The sequence below is a fragment of the Danio rerio genome, chromosome 19, assembly GCF_052040795.2.
Source record: "Danio rerio strain M-AB ecotype USA chromosome 19, GRCz13ab, whole genome shotgun sequence".
NCBI lineage: Eukaryota > Metazoa > Chordata > Actinopteri > Cypriniformes > Danionidae > Danio > Danio rerio.
The window spans coordinates 24,232,501-24,254,193 of NC_141039.2; the positions used below are offsets into that span (position 1 = coordinate 24,232,501).

The 21,693-nt window shown below is 34.6% G+C and overlaps 1 protein-coding gene across 24 annotated transcripts in view; it reads left to right on the plus strand.

Moving 5' to 3' along the window:
- The window catches only part of atp9b (ATPase phospholipid transporting 9B), a 108,124-nt gene that overhangs the window by 68,139 nt on the left and 18,292 nt on the right, over positions 1-21,693 (plus strand). For all 24 annotated transcript variants that reach the window (XR_015516079.1, XR_015516080.1, XR_015516081.1 and 21 more), the window contains 4 exons: positions 10,153-10,314; positions 13,871-13,963; positions 16,630-16,713; positions 21,097-21,267. Coding sequence is in view for 4 of the 24 variants with exons in the window: in XM_087294821.1 (XP_087150947.1) it covers positions 10,153-10,314; positions 13,871-13,963; positions 16,630-16,713; positions 21,097-21,267 (510 nt within the window). In the remaining 20 variants the exon portion in view is untranslated. The remainder of the gene's footprint in view (positions 1-10,152; positions 10,315-13,870; positions 13,964-16,629; positions 16,714-21,096; positions 21,268-21,693) is intronic.

Below are 21,693 nucleotides of genomic sequence, written 5' to 3' on the forward strand. Positions count from 1 at the left end.
GTAGGTCACACACCAGGAAGGACTCGGTCATCATTTGTGTTGAGAGATCGTAGATATTTATAGATCTGTTGTAGAGCAACAATATTTTGAATGAGTTGTTGGGAAGAAAAGCACTAAATAAATGCCGGAAAAGGCATTGAGGCCAAACGTATGTCACAATGGCAGTGGTTCTCAAATTGATGGAGGGATCGGCAGACTCATTATAGTTCAACATATTTTTTTTAACAGTGAGGAATGAACAGTTGTTTGAGGCTTGACTGCGGGGAATAATTCAGGAAAAAATACTTTTCTACCGTCAATTATTCACTCTAATAATCGTCCAAATCTTTATGACTGACTTATTGCTGAGGAACACTGTGAACTGCAAATAGAAGGGGATGTTTACCTGGGGGTCTCTCTATGGTCATGAAACTTTATGTGTTTTGGTTGTTTATTCACACAACACCAGTGGTGTTTTGGGACCCTTAAGGTTCAGAACTTTTAAAAAAAAGAATAATTTCACAGTCCATGTTTTTAAAAACTGTACTGCTATTGTAAACTAGGGCTGGGCAATATGGCAAAAATGCAGTCTTGATGATTATTTTCCAAATTGGACGATAACAATATATTTTTCAATATAACTTGTTAATACTTCCAGATTTTTAGGGTGCTTTCACACCTGCCTTATTTAGTTCGATTGAATCACGCTAGAGTTCACTTTCCCTCTTGGTGCAGTACGCTTGGGCTGGTGTGAATGTAGCAATCAAACTCGAGTGCGCAGCAAAAGCGGACCAAAAAAGCATACAGAGACCTCCTTGATGAGGTGGTCTCGGTACGCTTTCAACCCTGGAGTGCTTTGTTTGTGGCGAGAATATAATCTGAACTAAAACAGACTCAACCGCAAAAAGTACCGCGCCCTTTTGGACTAATCCAGCTTCCATAGTATGATGCGCTGTGCATTATGGAATGTGGAGGAAAACTTTTTGTTGACCGCGTTTTACCGACAATTTTAAACAGAGAGAGAGGGAAAAACATTACCTGATGGATCGTTGGTAATTTTTCCAGGAGTTGACCATGTCACTCCTTCTGAAGTGACTTGTGATGTGCATTTACCGTTTGCAATGCATTAAAACAATTTTCCAGTCGCAGCCGTGCTTCATTCTCGAAATGTATAGTTTGTCTAAAGTGATGTATACAAACTATATGGTATACTATGAGCAAGGATACAATCAGTCAGTGCAGTCGTCCCTCTATAGTCAAAAGCAACATTAGCTGTCTGCTGGTTTGTTTACTTGCTGGAGTTCCATTGGCATTTTCCCGCATGTTAATTCTGACCAATTAAAAAGCAGTAAATAGGAAATAGGTTCAATAACATATGGCCGATGAGTGATGTGGAATTTGTCACATATCTGTATTTTGGTTCCTTCCAACTGGTTCGAACCAAAGCAATCAGTGTGGTGTGAAAAGAAGCCAGAGACGGCAGAAAATGCTACATTGTATCATTTCTTGCCCCTGTTCTGGACCAAATGAACCGAACCACAACATTAGCTATATTTCCATCCACCTATTTTCATGCGCGTAAAAAAACGGTTGATGAAAATGCCGTGATGCGCATATATTTTGAAAATGTGCATAAAAAACATATTCGCATAACTGAGTAGCTTAAACTTTTTATTCGGTAAGAAACTATGCGCATAAACTACGATGGAAACACTTTTACCGCATATATTTCAGTATGCACATTAAAAAAGGTCATGTAATTTTGTTGTAAGAGATATATGTGTGAATGGACAAACTAACAGGCTGAGCACACTGAGTGTTCACTGTGTGTCAGGATTGGCTTCTGAGGTGAAAGTCATTTATTAGAGTAGGTTTTCCTGCCACAGCAAATTTCGTTTTTACTGTTGTTATTTGGCGCCAGTTAATCATGAAGTGATAATTTTGTTCGATCTGACCCGTTGGATGGAAACGCTGCTTTATTCGCATGTCTTTTATGCGATAATCCAGTTTTGCGCATACATTTCATTCACATTTTTGGATGGAAACATAGCTAATGACTATAGTCACAAAAATTACAGGGTCCATTAAATGGCATAACATATTTCCGGCTGATAAATTTTCGGTGGCCAAAAATTTGGTACGTCTCTAATATTAACACACTTTTAGATTCCCATTGTCGCATATTTCTGCTGTGTGATTGGCTTTTAGATCAATATAGAGTAAAAAAGTACAGAGTTTATCATTGTTATTGACATACATTTTATCGTGATTCAATAATATCATCAAAAGTGATGTAAATTAAAACATTTTGTCCTAAACACAGTCATGAAGTACATTTTATGTAGTATGAGGATGGAGTATGTAGTATTGATCGCAATGTTCTGGCATACACAACACTTATTAAAAGAGTACCGTTGGCAGTAGAAACGCAAACCTGATCAGGGTGCCCTGTACCGAATTGTATTGAACTGAACTAAACCATAGCATTCAGTGGAATCAATGCATAAAGTACTTTATTATTTGACAAGCAAAATAACTGTGATCGGCTAAAAGATTGTATGTTTACAGATGTAAAGTGTTTCTTCCAAAACTGAACATTTAGAGGTAGCATTTTTTTTTTTTTAATCAAAGAAATTCTGGATGAATAAGTTCTATTTCAAGTTTTTTTTCCCACATAAAGTGGTCAACGAATGTGTTTAGTCCTGTTAAACTTTTTCTTTATCCATTCATTTTCCTTCAGCTTAGTCCCTTATTTATCAGGCGTCACCACAGCGGAATGAACAACTATTCCGGCATATGTTTTACGCAGCAGTTGCCCTTCCATCCACAACCCAGTAATGCGAAACACCCACACACTCTCGCATACACACACACACTTATATGACCAATTTTGTTTATTCAATTCACCTATAACGCATGACTTTGGGGGAAACCGGAGCACCCGGAGGAAACCCATGCCAACATAGAGAGAACATGCAAACACAGAACTGCCAACTAGCCCAGCCAGAACTCAAACCAACGACCTTCTTTCTGTAAAAAGACAGTGCTAACCACTAAGCCGGCGTGCCACCTCTAAACTTTTTCTTTTTTATTACAAATGGCTTGTTTTTCAACGATGATGGCATCGCATGATAGTTATGTATATATCTGCACAAGTTGTGCAACTTTTTATGTAGAACTTTATACACCTTTTTGCTAGATTAAATATTTAGCTTAGATATTTACGTTGTTTGACAAATTGGCCTGCACTGGATTCAATAAATCACACACAAATCAGACAACAGATCACCCAAAAAAAATGAAAATGATGTTATTAATTTCTCACCCACATGTCATTCCAATCCCCTGAGACCTTCATTCGTCTTTAGAACATAAATAAAAATATTTTAGATGACATGTGAGAGCTCCCTCATCCTCCATAGACAGCAATTGTCACAAGATGTTCAAAATCCAAAGAATACACCAAAAACATTGTCAAAACATTCTGTATGACTTCAGTGGTTAAACTGTAATCAAATGAACCTCCAAGAAAACTTCTGTATGTTATAAAAACTATAAATATGACTTTCAAGTACAACTCACTTTCACTAGAATCAGCGACACAGCACTCAAGCATCATATTTTTTGTAGTAAGCACACACCTTGATCTGATGCAGAAGACATTAATCCCTTTTTTTCTTTTTTTTTTCTTGTTCCTAAAAACGAATATATTGTAATGTCTTTTTGCTTGCAATATTGCAATATATTCATGGTAATTCAAAGTTTTTTACTTAAACAAGAATAAAAGAAACGAGTATAAGACAATAAAGACAACAAAGAATAAAAATGATTAAAAACAGATATGGAAGAGAAAGACAAAGACATGCTTACAGTAACATTATATGTCGTACTGTACAGCCTTCCATTAAATTATTGTATTGGTTGTACATATGAAATGAAAGTATAGCTTGTTATTTTATTTTTATTATTATTATTATTTACAATTTTTGCAGCTTGAGCTTTTTTTCCATCCATAACAGAAGCAAAACTGTTTTGCTTTGTGCAGCACAGTTGAGTAAATGATGACAATTTTTGTGTTCCGTGGAACTAACCTTTTAAGCATTCCGATAATTACGTACAATGTTTGCCTTTCGCTTGCAGGATCTAATGAAGATGAACTAATGAAGGGCAGGTCGTTTTCAAACCATTGATTGTTTTCAAGAAAATCCGCCGGTCATTATATAAATTGTGAATATTCTGCTGCTCTTTCATTTTTTCCTTTTATACAGACCAAGCATCTTCTTTTTTTCTGCAGGACCTTCTGTAGACGTAGAGATATCTTTTGAGAGTGATAAAAGGAAAAAGAAATCTGTCCATCTCCCTCTTTAGTGGAATTGCCTGTCCTCTCTTCTCCCTTGATGTGTCTACTTATTTATTTTCTTTAATGCCCAGGTCTTATCTCTCCAACGTCTTCACTCCGGGATTGATCAATATTTAATTTTCTCTGAGAGACTAGCGGTTAACACTAGTCTTTCTCTACGTGTCACTCTCATCAGCGCCTGTGTCTATGTGTGTTCGCTCAAAGACCTCCAGCCTTTTCAGCCTATAATATGACAGAAGCATAGAGATGATATTCCTTAAAAAAAAAAAAAAGAAAGTGCAGGTCATGGCTTGAGTAACCCAGATGCCTTTCCGCACACTTACTTTAAGTCATTTGTGACCTTTGACCTGGCAGTGTCAAGGGTCAGAGGTTTATCATGACCTTTAATGATCGGACATTCTCATGAGCAAGATCGTTTGTTATGTCCGATAATGAAGTTTTACTTATGGGGGGTAATAGAAGTTCACTGATGGTTTTATTAGCGGTTTTTGGCTTATTCAGATGAGATGACAGTACTCAGTGGCTGTTGACCTTTGCTTCCTCCAGGAAAAATATAGCGTTGACCTCTAACCTTTAGCCTATTAAATAGAAGTTGTCACAAAAAGATGGGCCACTCGTACAAGAGAGTTATGGCAGGTTCAATTCTTTTTTTAGTGTTTTTTTTTTTTTTTGAATTGGGTTAAAGTGAAAATGAATAATCAAATTGAAGAATAAAATAATGAATGTTTAAATTTGGAATTTGTATTAGAAACATTCATTTGATTGATTTAGTTGCATTTATTTTCATGTGTATACAGTATGTTTATATCTTTGATTTATCTGTACATGTATTTATATATATGTGTGTGTGTGCGTGTACGTGTGCGTGTTTGTCATTTTAACAATGTGTATGTGTAAAAAATAACATAGGCTAATTATGAACAATATAGATTGGTATCAACATATTACTGACATTTTTAATGACGATAGAGATAAAAAGAAAAAAATATATAGATAAAAAAATATAAACGCTAAAAAAATAGGTGTTAATCTAAACAAAATATAAATATGGAATGATGGATGGATGGATGAATGGATGGATCGATAGATAGATAGATAGATAGATAGATAGATAGATAGATAGATAGATAGATAGATAGATAGATAGATAGATAAATAGATAGATAGATAGATAGATAGATAGATAGATAGATAGATAGATAGATAGATAGATAGATAGATAGATAGATAGATAGATAGATACTGTAGATAGATAGATACTGTAGATAGATAGATACTGTAGATAGATAGATACTGTAGATAGATAGATAGATAGATAGATAGATAGATAGATAGATAGATAGATAGATAGATAGATAGATAGATAGATAGATAGATAGATAGATAGATAGATAGATAGATAGATAGATAGATAGATAGATAGATAGATAGATAGATAGATAGATAGATAGATAGATAGAGTAGCAGACTATGTGACACAGTAGGTAGTGCTGTCGCCTCACAGCAAGGAGGTCGCTGGTTCATACCTTGACTGGGTCAGTTGGCATTTCTGTGTGCAGTTTGCATGTTCTCCCTGCCTTCGCGTGGGTTTCCTCCGAGTGCTCCGGTTTCCCCCACATTCCAAAGACCTGTGGAACAGGTGAATTGAGTAGGCTAAATTGTCTGTAGTGTATGAGTGTGAATGAGTGTGTATGGATGTTTCCCAGAGATGGGTTGCAGCTGGAAGGGCATCCACTGCGTAAAAAACATGTGATGGATAAGTTGGCGGTTCATTCTGCTGTGGCAACCCCAGATTAATAAAGGGACTAAGCTGAAAAGAAAATAAATAAATGAATAGCAGACTAATTCGTATTTAATAATTAATAACAGCAATACATAAATGACAAAAATATAATGCATTATCATGTTGTTCTAGTTATAGTCCTGTGTAAAATTGTGTGCAATTTTATTATTAGTTTTAATGTATTAGTCTATATTTAGTCATTTAATTTTAATTAGTTTTACTTTCTATATTTTTATTTCTTTTTTAGTATAAATGTCTTACTTTTTAATGTGTATGCTGCTGTTTTTTTTTAAATTTAGTTCATTTAATACATTATAACATTTAATTGTAGTATTTCAACAATGTAATTTTTTTCATTTGTCTGTTTTTGTTTGTTTTTAATTTTATTATTCATATGTTTACTATTTAATTAATATTCATTAATTACATTATTCATATGTTATTATTAATATTCATATGTTAATATGAATTAATATTCATATGTTTACATTGCAGAAGTTTTTTTAAACAGTTATTGTGTATTTAATTAAATTAGTTATTTTTAAAAGAATGTTTTTTTTTTTACTTATTATTTAGTTAACCAAATAAATCAATTATAAATTAAATAATTAATGACTAGCCTTTGTGAAGATGCTTTTATCAGAGCTGATGAAAAAGACAAATTCATATTTAATAACAGCAATACATGAATGACAAAACAAAAATTCTAGTTATGGTCGTATGTAAAATTTTGTGCAATATTTAAGTGATTGCTGTTTCTCGATGCAATTTTGAGAAATATATTTTTTTAAACGGCAGTCATAACAAACGACCAACAGTCAAAAAGTCATTTCACAAAAAGCATGAAACAACATGTTAGAAAAACGATAAGCGAAAGCTATTGAGACTTGAGATAAACTTCTCGCAGCATATTTCTTGATGAATCTCCACAGTCCGATAAAAACCATCTCTACTTTGCCTGCTTTATGACGTCGTATCATATTTCCTGTCACATCTGGTCTCTTTATTAAATAACAGCCACGTCTTCATGTGGTCGTAGGTCACATGGTGCGGTTCCAGTCCTCTCCACTTCTTGAAGGCGCAGTGATCTTGGTTTATGATTACAGCTTTTCTTCCTGTACTGCTGAAATGATTGATAGAGTGTATTAAAGGCTCTCCCCTGTGTCGTAAAACAGTTCCCTGCTCGTCTCCTGAAGGCATTTACACTGTGTGTGTGTGAGAGTGTGTGTGCTTGCGCGTGATCTTTAGGGCATCATTTAGCACTGTCAGGTTGGTAAAAGACAGGCTAATTAGTCATATCGCATTGAAATGTCATAAATGAGAGTTGTAGTAGCATTGTGATGTGTGTAAGGGCAGGGAAATAAGATCATAAGATAATCATAAGGCTGCAGAGGAATTTAAATGTATAATTTGGATGAGTTGGTTAGTCGTTTGCTCTTGACATAAATCGTACATTAAGAGGGTCAAAACATTTTTATTTTAGGTATTACTTTTTTAATTTAATGCTGTGGTTTTCCTTATTATTTTTCTCATCATGAGCTGTCAGCTGTGGCATCTTGTACAGTCAAGGTTGGAAAGTGACGAAGTTTCATAAATATGGCGTATGCACAAAACGGTAGTGGAATTTGTGCGTACACCACTTTCCTCACAAAAGTTGTGCTTTTTTTAAAAAACAGACCTTTTGAATGTACATAGTTCTAAGTAAAAATATTTAACTTAAATATTGACTTTAAAGTGCAGTATGTGGGGCCTATCATACACCCGCGATGTGTTGATATTTTCAGAACAACGCAACCTTAATTTTGCCATTTTTCAACACGTTGTTAATGCAAATTCAACTGCATCACTTTTTGGACTGATGGGTGTTCCAGTTTAACTGTTGTCTTGTGAGTGAAGCGTTGAGTTTTTCCATTTACAAAGTCCTCCATGTAAATAGCAAATGTGTTATGGTGCGGCACAACTGACTCTTAAAGGGAATGGGAGATTAGACTCTGATTGTTTATTTTTGATTTTTTGATTTTGATTTTATTTTTAATTTTTTTTCAAAATACTCCCATAACTCATTAAGAGAATAAGCCTAACCCTGCTAGACCATGCCCCGTGGTGCAGAGCGTATTTTTCCTGTGCTTAAAATGGCAAAAGTGAATTCGGACACGCCCTTAATGCTTTTTCGCCATGCGCTATAGACTTTGCGCCTAAATAGTTAAAATAGAGTCCTGTAAGTTTGACATTCAGCGGTTGAACTAGGTATTGCACTCCAAATTCTAAACAACTCGTCCCCTCCTCTTACAACTCCACATGCCAGATTGACTACATCAATAGGCACAAGTCTGACTATCAAGCCTACACTGTCTCCTAACTAAATACCACTGCATGCGAAAGAAGGAATATTTTCCATATTAAAAGGAGTTTTGTCCTAATTAACACCGGACATTTTTATTTTAGAAACGGCCTGAATATTTTTGAACGACAGGATTAACAGTGTTTCTCTAAAGTACACCTCCTGTGCTTTATTCAGTTTTAAATGCTAATAATGTGATTTTGAATGCCATTTATTGCCATACTACTGAAAGCAGCAGGATATATGGTTTATCTCAGATGTTGAAAATAAAATAAATCGATGAAATTGATCTTTAGAACTGTGACTCAGTGCAAGCCAACACATATCAGTGATTTAGCATGCACATTTAATAATGTTAAAAAGCTTTTATATGTATTAATTAGATTAAACCTTAGAAAAACCTTAGATTAAACCTCAGATAAATTAGATAAACCTTACTATTTCGTTGTAATGCAGTGAGTGCATTGTTCTGAATGGCTGTATTTAAATGTTTCTGTTGTTTTGCATCTGGTGCAGACACACAAATTGCTTATCACTGCAAATCTTGTCACAAAGCGTGTTGTTAGGACATGGTGTTAAAATGTAACCTGCTCACAAAATGTTTACGTTTTTAATATTTATATTATTTGCTGATTAATAACCTCCTCATTTGGAACTCTAAATCTGCGTCTCATTTCGAAGGTTGATACTGTCCACCGGAGGTCACATTATTAGTCGCGGATGCATACTTTGAGAGTCTTCATTGAATGAAATTCGCTATTTTCCACAAAGGCAACCTGGGGTTCTGAAATATAATTTGTTTAAATTGGCATTGGGCGGGTTTAAGGGACCAAAACATAGAGAGACATTCCGGCTGTTTTTCGGATAAACAGGCATGTTCGCTTGCATGTTTCTTAAATATCTGTAAACACATTATGGTATTGTTATGATTTGGAAGAGTCAAAAACTTACATAGAGCACCTTAATTGAACCACTTTAACTCATATGAGCCATGGTCATTAATAAATAAATATAAATGTATTATGTCATATGTTCACTTTTAGGAAGATTTCTGTGCAGTTTTATAAACGAGACACCTGGACCTAGTTTGGATCATGAGCTTTTTTTATGACTTGTTTTTTTTTTTTTTTGATGGAATCATAATAATAAAGATGATAATAGTAACCATATGCATTATATACTTAATTTGTTTTAATGTATTAGTCACTGTTTAGTCATTGAATTGTAATACATTATTTTACTTTCTGTTTTTTTTTTCCTTTTTTCAGGTATTAAAATATTTTTAATGTGTATGCTGTTGATTTTAATTTAGTTCATTTAATTCATTTAATATTAAAATTTAACTGTAGTATTTAAACAACTTTTTTTTTACATGTCGCATCATTTTGTTTAATTTAATTTTTGTTTTTAAAATAATTTTTTTGATTTGCTATTGCAACTATAGAGTACAAATGCAAAACACAGACTTTTTTAAAGCAGACAATCAACATCTATATTACCTTCTTAATTATTAACTTTATATTGCAGTAAATATGCCAAATAAAATACATTATAAATTAACTCCACTGTGGCTAGCCTCTTTAAAGATGATTTTTTTAGAGCAAAATATTCCATGTAGCTGTTTAAAAAGTAACAAATAGACTATGTGTATAACAATCAGTTGAAGCAAATGTTTTTTGTGTTATGTAGGTGGCTCTGGTACGCTGGACTGAGAGTGTAGGTTTAACTCTTGTGAACAGAGACTTGACGTCCCTCCAGCTGAAGACCCCAGCCGGACAGATCTTGACCTATTACATCCTCCAGATCTTCCCCTTCACCTCTGAGAGCAAGCGGATGGGTATCATTGTTAGGGTGCGTCTTAGTTATTCTAGTTATGCGTTTTGTAAATGTTTACGATTACATATTTATCTAAATTCAAACACTGTTTACAAAAAAAAGGAATAGTTTCCTTTGTAGTCTGGCTTGTGTCTTATCTTGTTGAGCAAGGCGTTATTTACTTCAGGACCCTGAAGTGTGTTGTCTCAGTACCTAAGCGGTCTTTTACACGACAAAGTTTTCATCCAAATACTGGAAACTATTTATGCATTTTGCTTGTTTTTTTACTAGGGTTTGGTATTGGTTGGGTTTTTTGATATGGGTTTTTCTACTCTCAAGTAAATATTTTGTTTCCATTAATTAAAAAAAGAAACAAAAAAATGGTACAACAAGATAGAAATGGAAGTTTTAAAAAAATGCTGCTGTTTTCGTGTTTGTGTAAACACCCAGGGCCCTTTCATACACCCAGTGCAGTAAGGCGCAAGACGTGTTTGGCATGATTTTGTTGCTATTTTCAGACCAGCGCAACCCTAATTTTCACGGTTTGCTCAACGTTTAAATAGCGAATCCTATTGCGCCACTTTGTGGACTGATGGGTGTTCCACTCTAAAAAGGAGGTGTCTAAAAGAGCGCATTGTTAAAAATGTCCAAAATTATCCAAGAGTGATGAGATCATGATCATTAGGGCCAAACACAGTCAAATCTGTTAAGCATGTGAACACAATGGCCAATCGGCAGTTTTTAAGAACCAGCTCAACAACGTTCAAATGTTAGCGGTACGTTTTTAATATTTTAGTAGTAAAGTCATTACGTTTAATAACCCTATCTTAAACACATTGAAATGAAAGTGTATTATTCGCAAATGCTCTATTTAAAGGTTAAACTAAATTTGCAACTTTGGATGAAAACATAACTAATGTTTGCGGCTTTTGACTTTGTGTGGAATTGTTCCAGATAATTCCTTTTTCAAACTTTTAATAAGGGCCAGAAGGAATCTGTGGAAAATTTTTGTAAAAAATCTACAGATTTATACCAAGTGTGCCGCAAGCCTGCGTTTGAGTGAAGGTCTCGGCCGTTAGATCGCCCCCTGGGGGCTGGCTGCAGTACAAGTCATAAAGCCCGCCTCCTCCGTGTTAATGAAGGAGACTTGAGCCCAAATAAAAAAATTAATTACACTTGCAATAAAATGTCCCGAAAGATGGTTCTGGTCGATTAAGGCACTGATTATTATGCTGAAATAGGTGCAGATCCTCATTTTTGTAAACAGTTTGTTTTTAGCAGTAATTTAATGCTGGGCGTGTCATCGTGATTAACAGCAGTGATTGACAGTTTCTCAAAGCGCGGCGTCTGAGCTTCGGTAGAAGACTGAAGTGTTATTATTCGATTTCTGTGATATTTTACTATGACAAAATGAGTTCAGCAGTAAACTACAGTTTCTGACATACATGATCTGGTGGAACACTGTTTATTCGCTAAGGTCAGAGCTTTTTTCGGGCTTTATTAGTTTGCTAATAAACGCCTAGCCACCCAGATAGCAAAATACACTGGGGCCAGTTCTTGCCTGCCGGAGACTTACCCCTCAGACTGACTACCTCTGCTGGACCTACTCCGGATGCCTGGACTCACTGCCCGATTCCAGCCTGAGTCAATTGAGCCAGATGCGGCGGCCGAGCGAGCAGGCTCTGCCGCATGCGAGCCGGAATCAGCCCGCGACGCCGCGACTAGGTTATGCGCTGATGCCTGGAGCTGGCGCGATTGAATCTTCATTATATAAAACCCTCACATTTGTTAACGTTATTACACCCATTTTTGTTGATATAACAACAAACGCATGCTACTATGTGAACGCAAAGTGTATCACTGAGTTTAACCTTTGAATAAAGATGCAAACAGCATAGCAATTATTTAAATAAAGGACAAAATAAATAACAATAAACCTGTATCGATTGCACAAGTATTAAATAATAATAATAATAAATACGAAAATGACAATAAAACTGCACAATAAAATAAACCCATTTAAGTACGGGGTATACAGGAGATCGTTAGCAGTAATTCTCTTTGTGTTTAAATAATAATCTCCACGTTGACCTCCTGTAAGGTTATTTGAACTTGCTTTATAGGACGTCTCTGCATTTTAAGTTTTGGCATGTTATTAAGTGATCTACTGAATTTGCTGTTATAAATCATTATAAGGTTCTTGAAATCGAATCTTATATAACCTAATAGAGCTGTAAATGTTAGATATTATTTATTTACATCATTTACTGTTGGCGTTTTATTTGAACACTCCAGCTAACATTAAAAAGAATGTAAATTCCTCGTTGCCAGATATAATGAAGGCATCGAATAAACCAAATGAAAACGGAGGCAAAAAAATTAAATAAATAAACAATTCAAGCGAAAATGAATAAACAATATACTAGTGATGTTACAGCAGATAGACGTTGTATTAATAGTGCAAAGTTTTTTTGCACAAATTGACAAATTGCAGGGTTGGGATGTGTAAATATCCTGTTGATATTTAGTAATCTTGCTGTATTTATCTTCTAAACGCACGATTGTTCCCGCATGGTAAATCGTTATGGTGTGTAGGCTATATTTTGGGTTCTGTTGATGGCTAATTAAAAATAAAAACCTTTCTAAAAATGTACGTGTTGTTTATATGTTATTGTTCATATTTTACAAGTGTTATTTCTACCCCTATGAAGATAACAAATACCAACAACAAATATAACAATAAGAGAATATATTATTTGTGCTCATATTCAGGCTAGAGTGTATAAAAGATCGTTTATTACTGCAGTCCACCATGTATTGCTTTTATTAAAGTTTAACAGCTTACATCACACCGTTTTTAAACCGTATATTATTGTGTTTTTTAATGTAAGTGCTTCTATTTACATCAGTGAGCGTTTGTTATAGTGCAGACACCGGCAGTCGAGTGAGAAGTTCGGGGGGCGTGGTTGATTTTACATAAAGCGTTTGGTTGGAAGCTCGACTCCGCTCATTATCGCGGCTCCTCCTCTGGCTCCATCAGACAGTCCTTCTGCGCATGTCTGGCTCCAATTTCAGCAGTCTTTTGCGACAGTTTGTGCCCGTCAAGCAGGCGTTTTGCCCTCAAGGCGTTCAATGGCAAAAGGGGCTGTCGCGTCGTCCATATTTTTTACAGTCATTGATTTATACGAAATGATTTTGGGGGAGTAAAGTAACTTAAAACATAAAATTAAAAATAATAACGTTTTAACTTTGATTTAGTTTTTATAATGCAAATCTAATTAGGTCCACTTATTTAGTAAACAAATCAAGTTTCTCATATAATGTATCTACTAGAAAACGATGTTGAAATTAATATAAAAACAGAATAAATATATATATTTACATAAATAAATAAATATATAGACAGACAGACAGACAGACAGACGTACACAGATGCCGTGTTGTACTACTTGATAATTCACACTGGCATCAATTCAGTCAAATCCAATGCCCATTCATTGTGGTTTCGAGTTCTACAATTGGAAGTGCTTATGATTTAAATATTATTGGTATATGTTTATAAGCATTCTCTGTTGACTTGATTGTGTTTCAGGAGGAGGCGACCGGCGACATCACGTTTTACATGAAAGGGGCTGATGTTGCTATGGCAAGCATTGTACAGTACAATGACTGGCTGGAGGAGGAGGTAAGAATGCATGAACCATTGAATCTATTGTTGATGGTGAAATCGGCATTCTGCTTTTTTATGCGGGCTGGTGAGCTTATGAATAAAAATAATCGTATGTTTCTGTGGGCCCTCTTGTTTGGTTTATTTGCATTTTTAATTGTTTTTGTATTCATAATTAAATCGAGAGTGTATGTGTGAGTGCAGAATGACAGTAGAAATAATTCAAATAAATGCAGTACCTTTATTTGTTCCTTGAATGATATTCATACAGAGAAAACCAAAGTGATTTTCTTTACTCTATTATTTATATTTATATATATATATATATATATATATATATATATATATATATATATATATATATATATATATATTCTTTTTTTTTTTTCTCCAACTATAAAAAAGTCAGTGACTACTTTCTGATCGCTACACTACCTGACAAAAGTCTTGTTGCCTATCCAAGTTTTAGGAACAACAAATAACAACTTGACTTCTAGTTAATCATTTGGTATCAGAAGTGGCTAATATGAAAGGCAAAGTCCTCTAGATTATGCTTATGTTTTTATGTTATTATGTGCAGTGGAAAAATAATTAATATTGTGTATGACCCCCAAAAGCTTGGACGACTGAATCCATACATCTCTGCAATGACTAGGGATGGATACCGAAACTCAATACTTTATCGGTATCGGTGCTCAATTATAAAAGACCCAAGTATCGATAAATCTGACGTTAATGGTTCTGTTATCTGTACTTACATTAGCATAATGATTTTTTTTGTTGTTTTATATATATATATATATATATATATATATATATATATATATATATCGATAAGTGGTATCGATAAAAGTAGTAATACCATTAAAACCTTAATGATACCCATCCTAGCAATGACTCCGATAACTTATTAATAAAGTAATCTGGAATGGCAAAGAAAGTGTTCTTGCAGGACTCCCAGAGTTCCTCAAGATTCTTTGGTTTCATCTTCAATGTCTCCTCCTTCTTTTTACCCCAGACATGCTCAATAATGTTCATGTCTGGTGACTGGGCTGGCCAATCCTGGAGCACCTTGACCTTCTTTGCTTTCAGGAACTTTGATGTGGAGGCTGGATTATGAATAATTTGCCCTCTTCTGTGGTTTGTAATGTAATGGGCAGCACAAATGTTTTGATACCTTAGGCCAGGGGTGTCAAACTCAACTCCTGGAGGGCCGAAGCCCTGCACAGTTTAGTTCCAACCCTGCTAAAGCACACTTACCTGTAGGTTTCAAACAAGCCTGAAGGACTCAATTAGTTTGATCAGGTGTGTTTAATTAGGGTTGGAACTAAACTGTGTAGAGCTGCGGCCCTTTTGGAACCGAGTTTAACACCTGTGCCTTAGGCTGTTGATGTTGCCATCCACTCTACAGGTCACACCCCATACTTTACCAAACTTGACTGATTTCTTTGAGAATCTCAGGTCCATGCAGGTTCCATAAGGTCTTCTGCGGTATTTTTGATTTTTTTGGTTACCTGCCCAGCGCATTAACAGCTGGACCCTCTCATATAACTGAGAAATGATGTGCTTCTATTGTACAGTGTCAATCACGTGGCATCACTCCTCATGTAGAGCGAGAAAAAAATTCTACATGCTAGACTTTCTGGGATGGTGTTGTGCAGACATGGTATTGGTTGTCGTGAACTATGCCATATTACGCAAGAAACTGTTTAATCTTGTGTCACGGTGCCCATTTGTTGTTATTAATCCCCATGACACCCTACATCAAGGAAATCGTGCTGAAATCGTGACAAATTTATGTGATCTGACTGGGGCTTAAGTGTGGCACTTATGCATAAAAGCTGCATGTTTGACATTTTAGCAGTTTTTTATTGAATTGAATGCCTTGTATGAATGCATTTATGACCAGATCCCTGTTGAATTAAGAATCAACACATTTCATAAGGTAGCGCTACAACGCATAATAAGCAGGTCGCCCTGTCCTAGCCTTAGTGATCAAGGACAATCAGCTCAGCTCATCATCACACATGCATTTCTCGCTTTGATGATTACAGTCGTATTGGCAATATGTAGTCGATGAAGGGCGGAGATGAGGCTTATTAATTAATGAATGACCTCAATAAAGCGCTATGACTGGGAGCATCATGTCATATTCCTCAGCGGCCTGTTCGTAATGCGCTGTGCCTGTGTTTGTGTTATAGACGCCGCTATGAGGACAGGTCAATAAGTAATCACTGCATCACTTTCGCCTGTTGCATTTTCATATTAAATATAAATTGCTGTCCCACATCTTGTACAGTTTGCTCCCACAGGCACTGTGTATTTTTTATGATTGATCCTTCTTGTATGTGTTTGTGTTTGTGTGTGTGTGTGTGTGTGTGTGTGTGTGTGTGTGTGTGTGTGTGTGTGTGTGTGTGTGTGTGTGTGTGTGTGTGTGTGTGTGTGTGTGTGTGTGTGTGTGTGTGTGTGTGTGTGTGTGTGTGTGTGTGTGTGTGTGTGTGTGTGTGTGTGTGTGTGCGTGCGTGTGCGTGCAAATAGCTGTCTGTGTGGCAGTGTTTTGATGTTTCTAGTAAATACAATTGTGTTAAAAGCATTGTTTATATTCCTATGCTCATGCTTTCTGTATACCAATTGAGTTCATTGTTCTAATACTCACATGCTCAGATGACATTATGTTTTCTCAGTGTGGAAACATGGCTAGAGAAGGCCTGCGGACACTGGTGGTGGCTAAGAAATCATTGACTGAAGAGCAGTATCAGGATTTTGAGGTATGGTATTAGGGCTGTAGCTAATGATTGCTTTGTTTTTCTTTTGTTGATTAATCATTAATTTATATTTGGTGAATAATTAGTTGTTGTTGTTGTTTTAATAAAGCTGATTATTCCTTTGTCCAACTTTTTAATAAATATTAGGTCTAAAAACAACTTCTGCTATTAACATTTTAGCCTTTTACTATGGAATCAGTTTAGTCTCAAAAGAAATTCATGCAAAAGACACAATGTACACATGCGTAGCCAAATTCACGTGCATAAAATCAAATTTACGTGCGTAAAATATTTATTTATATTCACAAAAAATTTTCACGTTCTCAAAATAAAAATACATTTTCATAAAATACGTTTCACAAATGCAAAACACCATTTGCAAATATATAAGAGTGTACAAAAAGTTTTGAATGTTTAAAACTTGCGAGTTTATCCTGAATGAGAATGTGCAAATCCTCTTTCACGTACGACTCCCCCTGGATACGTGTGTGTGTATTATTGAGACTTTCCTGCCAGAGGCAGGGTAACTCGTACCTTTCAGCCAATCAGATGAGAGCTGTAGTCAATGACACCAACTCTGCGCTTCATTTGTGCGGACTGTTTCTCTCCAGCATGGCGAACGGAGAAAGCAGCAGTCGCACTTTTTTCATTTATTTAATTATTTGACCATAGCCTCACTCTTTTTATCCATTATTTTGCCGCAGCTGCCGGTATTGCAAGCACAGCAGTGTCATTGTGGTCTAGCGGTTAGCGCGTTGCGTTATCAAGCCGCCGACCCGTGTTCGATCCTCACTAGAGATTAACTTTTTTTTTTTTTCATTTTTATTGTTAAGACATAAAACTGTAAGGTTGTTGAACATTTGAAGTTCTAAAGCAGCTGTTTTCTTTAAAAAGACTTAATAGTGTAATTAGAAACTGAATTGGAAATGACCTTATTTTAATATAGTCAGTCGTGAACTGAGGTGGGCCGGTCAAAGGCTTGAAACTCCAGGGCTGAAAAGGAGTCCCACTCTGGCCCTGATTATATCCAATGAATATTCTGCTCATGAGGCTGCGAGACAATAAATAAGAGGAGCGGAGCTGCGGCAAAATAATGGATAAAAAGAGTGAGGCTATGGTCAAATAATTAAATAAATGAAAAAAGTGCGACTGCTGCTTTCTCCGTTCGCCATGCTGGAGAGAAACAGTCCGCACAAATGAAGCGCAGAGTTGGTGTCATTGACTACAGCTCTCATCTGATTGGCTGAAAGGTACGAGTTACCCTGGCTCTGGCAGGAAAGTCTCAATAATACACACACACGTATCCAGGGGGAGTCGTACGTGAAAGAGGATTTGCACATTCTCATTCAGGATAAACTCGCAAGTTTTAAACATTCAAAACTTTTTGTACACTCTTATATATTTGCAAATGGTGTTTTGCATTTGTGAAACGTATTTTATGAAAATGTATTTTTATTTTGAGAACGTGAAAATTTTTTGTGAATATAAGTAAATATTTTACGCACGTAAATTTGATTTTATGCACGTGAATTTGGCTACGCATGTGTACATTGTGTCTTTTGCATGAATTTCTTTTGAGACTAAACTGATTCCATATTTTACTCCTATTCTCATTTGTCTCATTTTAAAATTGTAAAAGTAATGCAGTTATGAGACAAAAAAAGTATTTGATTAGTGTATTCTGGAGGTTAACTAATACTTTAACATTTTAGTCTAATCTAAATCCCGTATTGATTTTATAATTAAAAAGCCATAGCGATGCTTAGGTTCTATTTATCATTCTTTTAATTATTTTTCATTTCAAGAGAAAAAATTATTTCTCAATTACCTTTCCCTATTATTGATTATGCTGATATTATTTATAACAATACATCTGATATTAATTTAAAACCTTTAAATACTGTCTTCAATTCTCTATGTAGGTTTGTTTTAAGATGTCTTTATAGAACCCATCTTTGCATATGAAACGAATCTTAAGCTAAGTTGAGGTTTGCTTCAACTTAAGTTCCGCAGATAATATCATTGGTATTTGCTTCTTTTTAAGTGTGTTTATTGTAGTTTCCCCTCTTATTTAAATAATTTTTTTGCTCCATCTTCCTCTTCAAATTCTCTTCCACCTATGCAACAGAATTACAACAGAAAGTGGCCGTAGGTCCTTTCAATACAAAGCTCCTTTTGACTGAAACAATCTTCTTCTTTTTTTTTTTTTTTTGTTTACTTCAATTAAGACATTTAGTCTTTTCAGGAATAATTATTATTATTATAATTTTTTTTTTTGGAAACAACTTGTAAATGTTATAAATGTTGGTTTCAAATGTTTGCGATTTGTTTGTTTGCTTTGTTAGCTGTGTGTTTGTTATGACGTGATGTACTCTGTTTCATTTATGAACTTCTTAGGAACCCATTCCAAAATGAGATGGTTCATCTCAAGGGGCTAACCAATTCAATAAATTCAAAATCTAGTACAATAAGTGTTAACAGAAAAAAATGAATGAAAAATGAATTGGTGAAGTTGTGTTCCTCCCCACTGGCTTGCTTGGTTTGGGAGTTGTGGAGCAGCGCATCGATGGATTTGCTCTTCAGTGTTGTACTTTCAGCAGTGAAAATTAAACCACTGAAATGAACTAAAACTGAAAACTGGTCTGACACAGTTCCAATTTACTAGAACTTCTATGTTAAGCTGCTTTGACACAATCTACATTTTAAAAGTGCTATACAAATAAATATGAATTGAATTGAATAATAATATCAAAAATATAGTTTTTGTGTATTACCCTTTCAATCATGAATTATGAAATCGATTATCTGGATTTTTTAAATATTATTTTTATAACATTAACTTTAATATGACACTAAAATTAAAATCCATCTTCATTTTTACTAAATTTAGTTTTAATTAGAAATTATTTAACACATACGTGGACACCATGCAACAAAGGTGTAAAATAACCAAAGACAGCTGACAATCTAGACTATTGTGGTTTTTAATAGCCAATTATTCTATTCATATTAGCTCATTTATTAAAAACAATAAAAGTACAATATAATACACAATAAAACACATATTGTAGAAACAATAATTACAGCAGTTATATACAGTATATGCAGTATATATATATATATGCATAAAGGTTTGCAGTATGGGTATGTTATTTTCTGGCACATACTCGTCACTGCGACTGTCCTCTGGAATATTCTCAATTATTCTGTACTGACTTCATGACCTATTCTTTCCCTGTTTAGAAGGCAAAATACAAATTTGTTTCCAAATGAATGTGTAAAATTGCCATTTAATGCTGTTATTTTAAATGACTATTCATGTTGATGTTTGTTTGTGTTATATTTGTTAAATGTCTGTTTTATTACAATATAAGACAATTTGTAACATCTTTGAAAAAATAGAATAGATATACCAACAGGTTACAGAAAAAAGGACTTTTATGCAGCCTGACTCCTCTGTTGCATGAGGTCCACACATGGACAGTTGGTTTTTGGTGGATAAAAATTACATTTAATCCAAATTTTTATTTTATAAATTACTAACTTATTCATCATACTTTACTGCACATACTGATATTTTCTTTTCAACCTCAATTGACCTCCTTGAATAAAAGTTTTCACAGATATTCCTGAAGCATTTAGCACACGGCCATCACTGTCAGCCATCTTGGATCAATGTTGTCATCAAGCAAAAATAACTGGAATGCCAGAGAGTAGCCACTGTGACAATACTGCTGACAGTCTACTGACACTGCCTTGAAGTGATTTGGAGAAAACTACCATAATTAATGAACCTTAAATTAAGTTAAATTAACTGTCTATAAATGTGGACACCGTGCATCATAAAGGTTTTACAACTTAAGTCCTATATTTTGCCTAAATGTTAAGGAAATGATAATGCTTTTATTAACCAATGAAGTCACAGTGTAGACCCGTAAACAGTGTAGACCTGAAAAAAAAAATTTAATTAAAACTTCGGTTATTAACATTTTAATCTTTTACAAATTTTTTTTTTTTTTTGAAAAAAAAAAATTACCTTTAATTTCACTTTATTAATAAAATAAAAGTGCTATTAATAAGAGAAATATAATTCTTGGGTATCATCCACCATTCATTAATCATCATAACAAATCCATTATGAAGGCATTGTATCTTTAAAAAAGCAAAGTACAATAAAAATACTCTCTGATATAAGCCATGAAGGATATGATGTAGTTTCAAAGTATCAAAGTCCAAAATAAAAATATTTAAGCATTAAATCTATAAATACTAACAATATTTCAGCTGTATTTTCAAGTGGATAGCACATTTGTAAATTATTTTACCCTGTAACCTTTAAATATTAAGTTTAACTTAGAACCCACTTTATTCACCGACTTCTTTTAGAATCGTTATAATCAAGCAAAGCTGAGCATCCATGACCGCAATCTGAAAGTGGCAGCAGTGGTGGAGAGTCTGGAGAGAGAGATGGAGCTTCTGTGTCTCACTGGAGTGGAAGATCAGCTGCAGGCTGATGTCAGGCCCACACTGGAGCTCCTCCGTAATGCTGGCATCAAGGTAATGCCAAACAACATGCATATTCAAGCATATTGGAAGTTTAACCCTGTCAAGCCCACAGCATCACATTTGATGTTCAAATGTCTGTTTTTTTTTTTTTTTTTTTTTTTTTTAGCGTTTTTAAAACATCCATATTTCTGTGTTTTATTTGCTGAGAATTTTTTTACAGATTGTCATATACTGTAGATAGTACATGTAAGAATCTTTAAATTGTACGTTTTTAGTTTTAGTCTTACATTAAATTATGTCACACTAATATATTAAATCGCATGAACAGTTGATTAAAGTTTAGTCAAATGAATTCAGGATAAACTAAATTTAAAAAGTGTTTAAAAATTCCATAGAAAGTAGACATGAATCATAATACGACTAAAATTCAGTGTTTTTTTTTATGTTCAAGTAAAAAGTCCACTAGGTGGTGGCAGA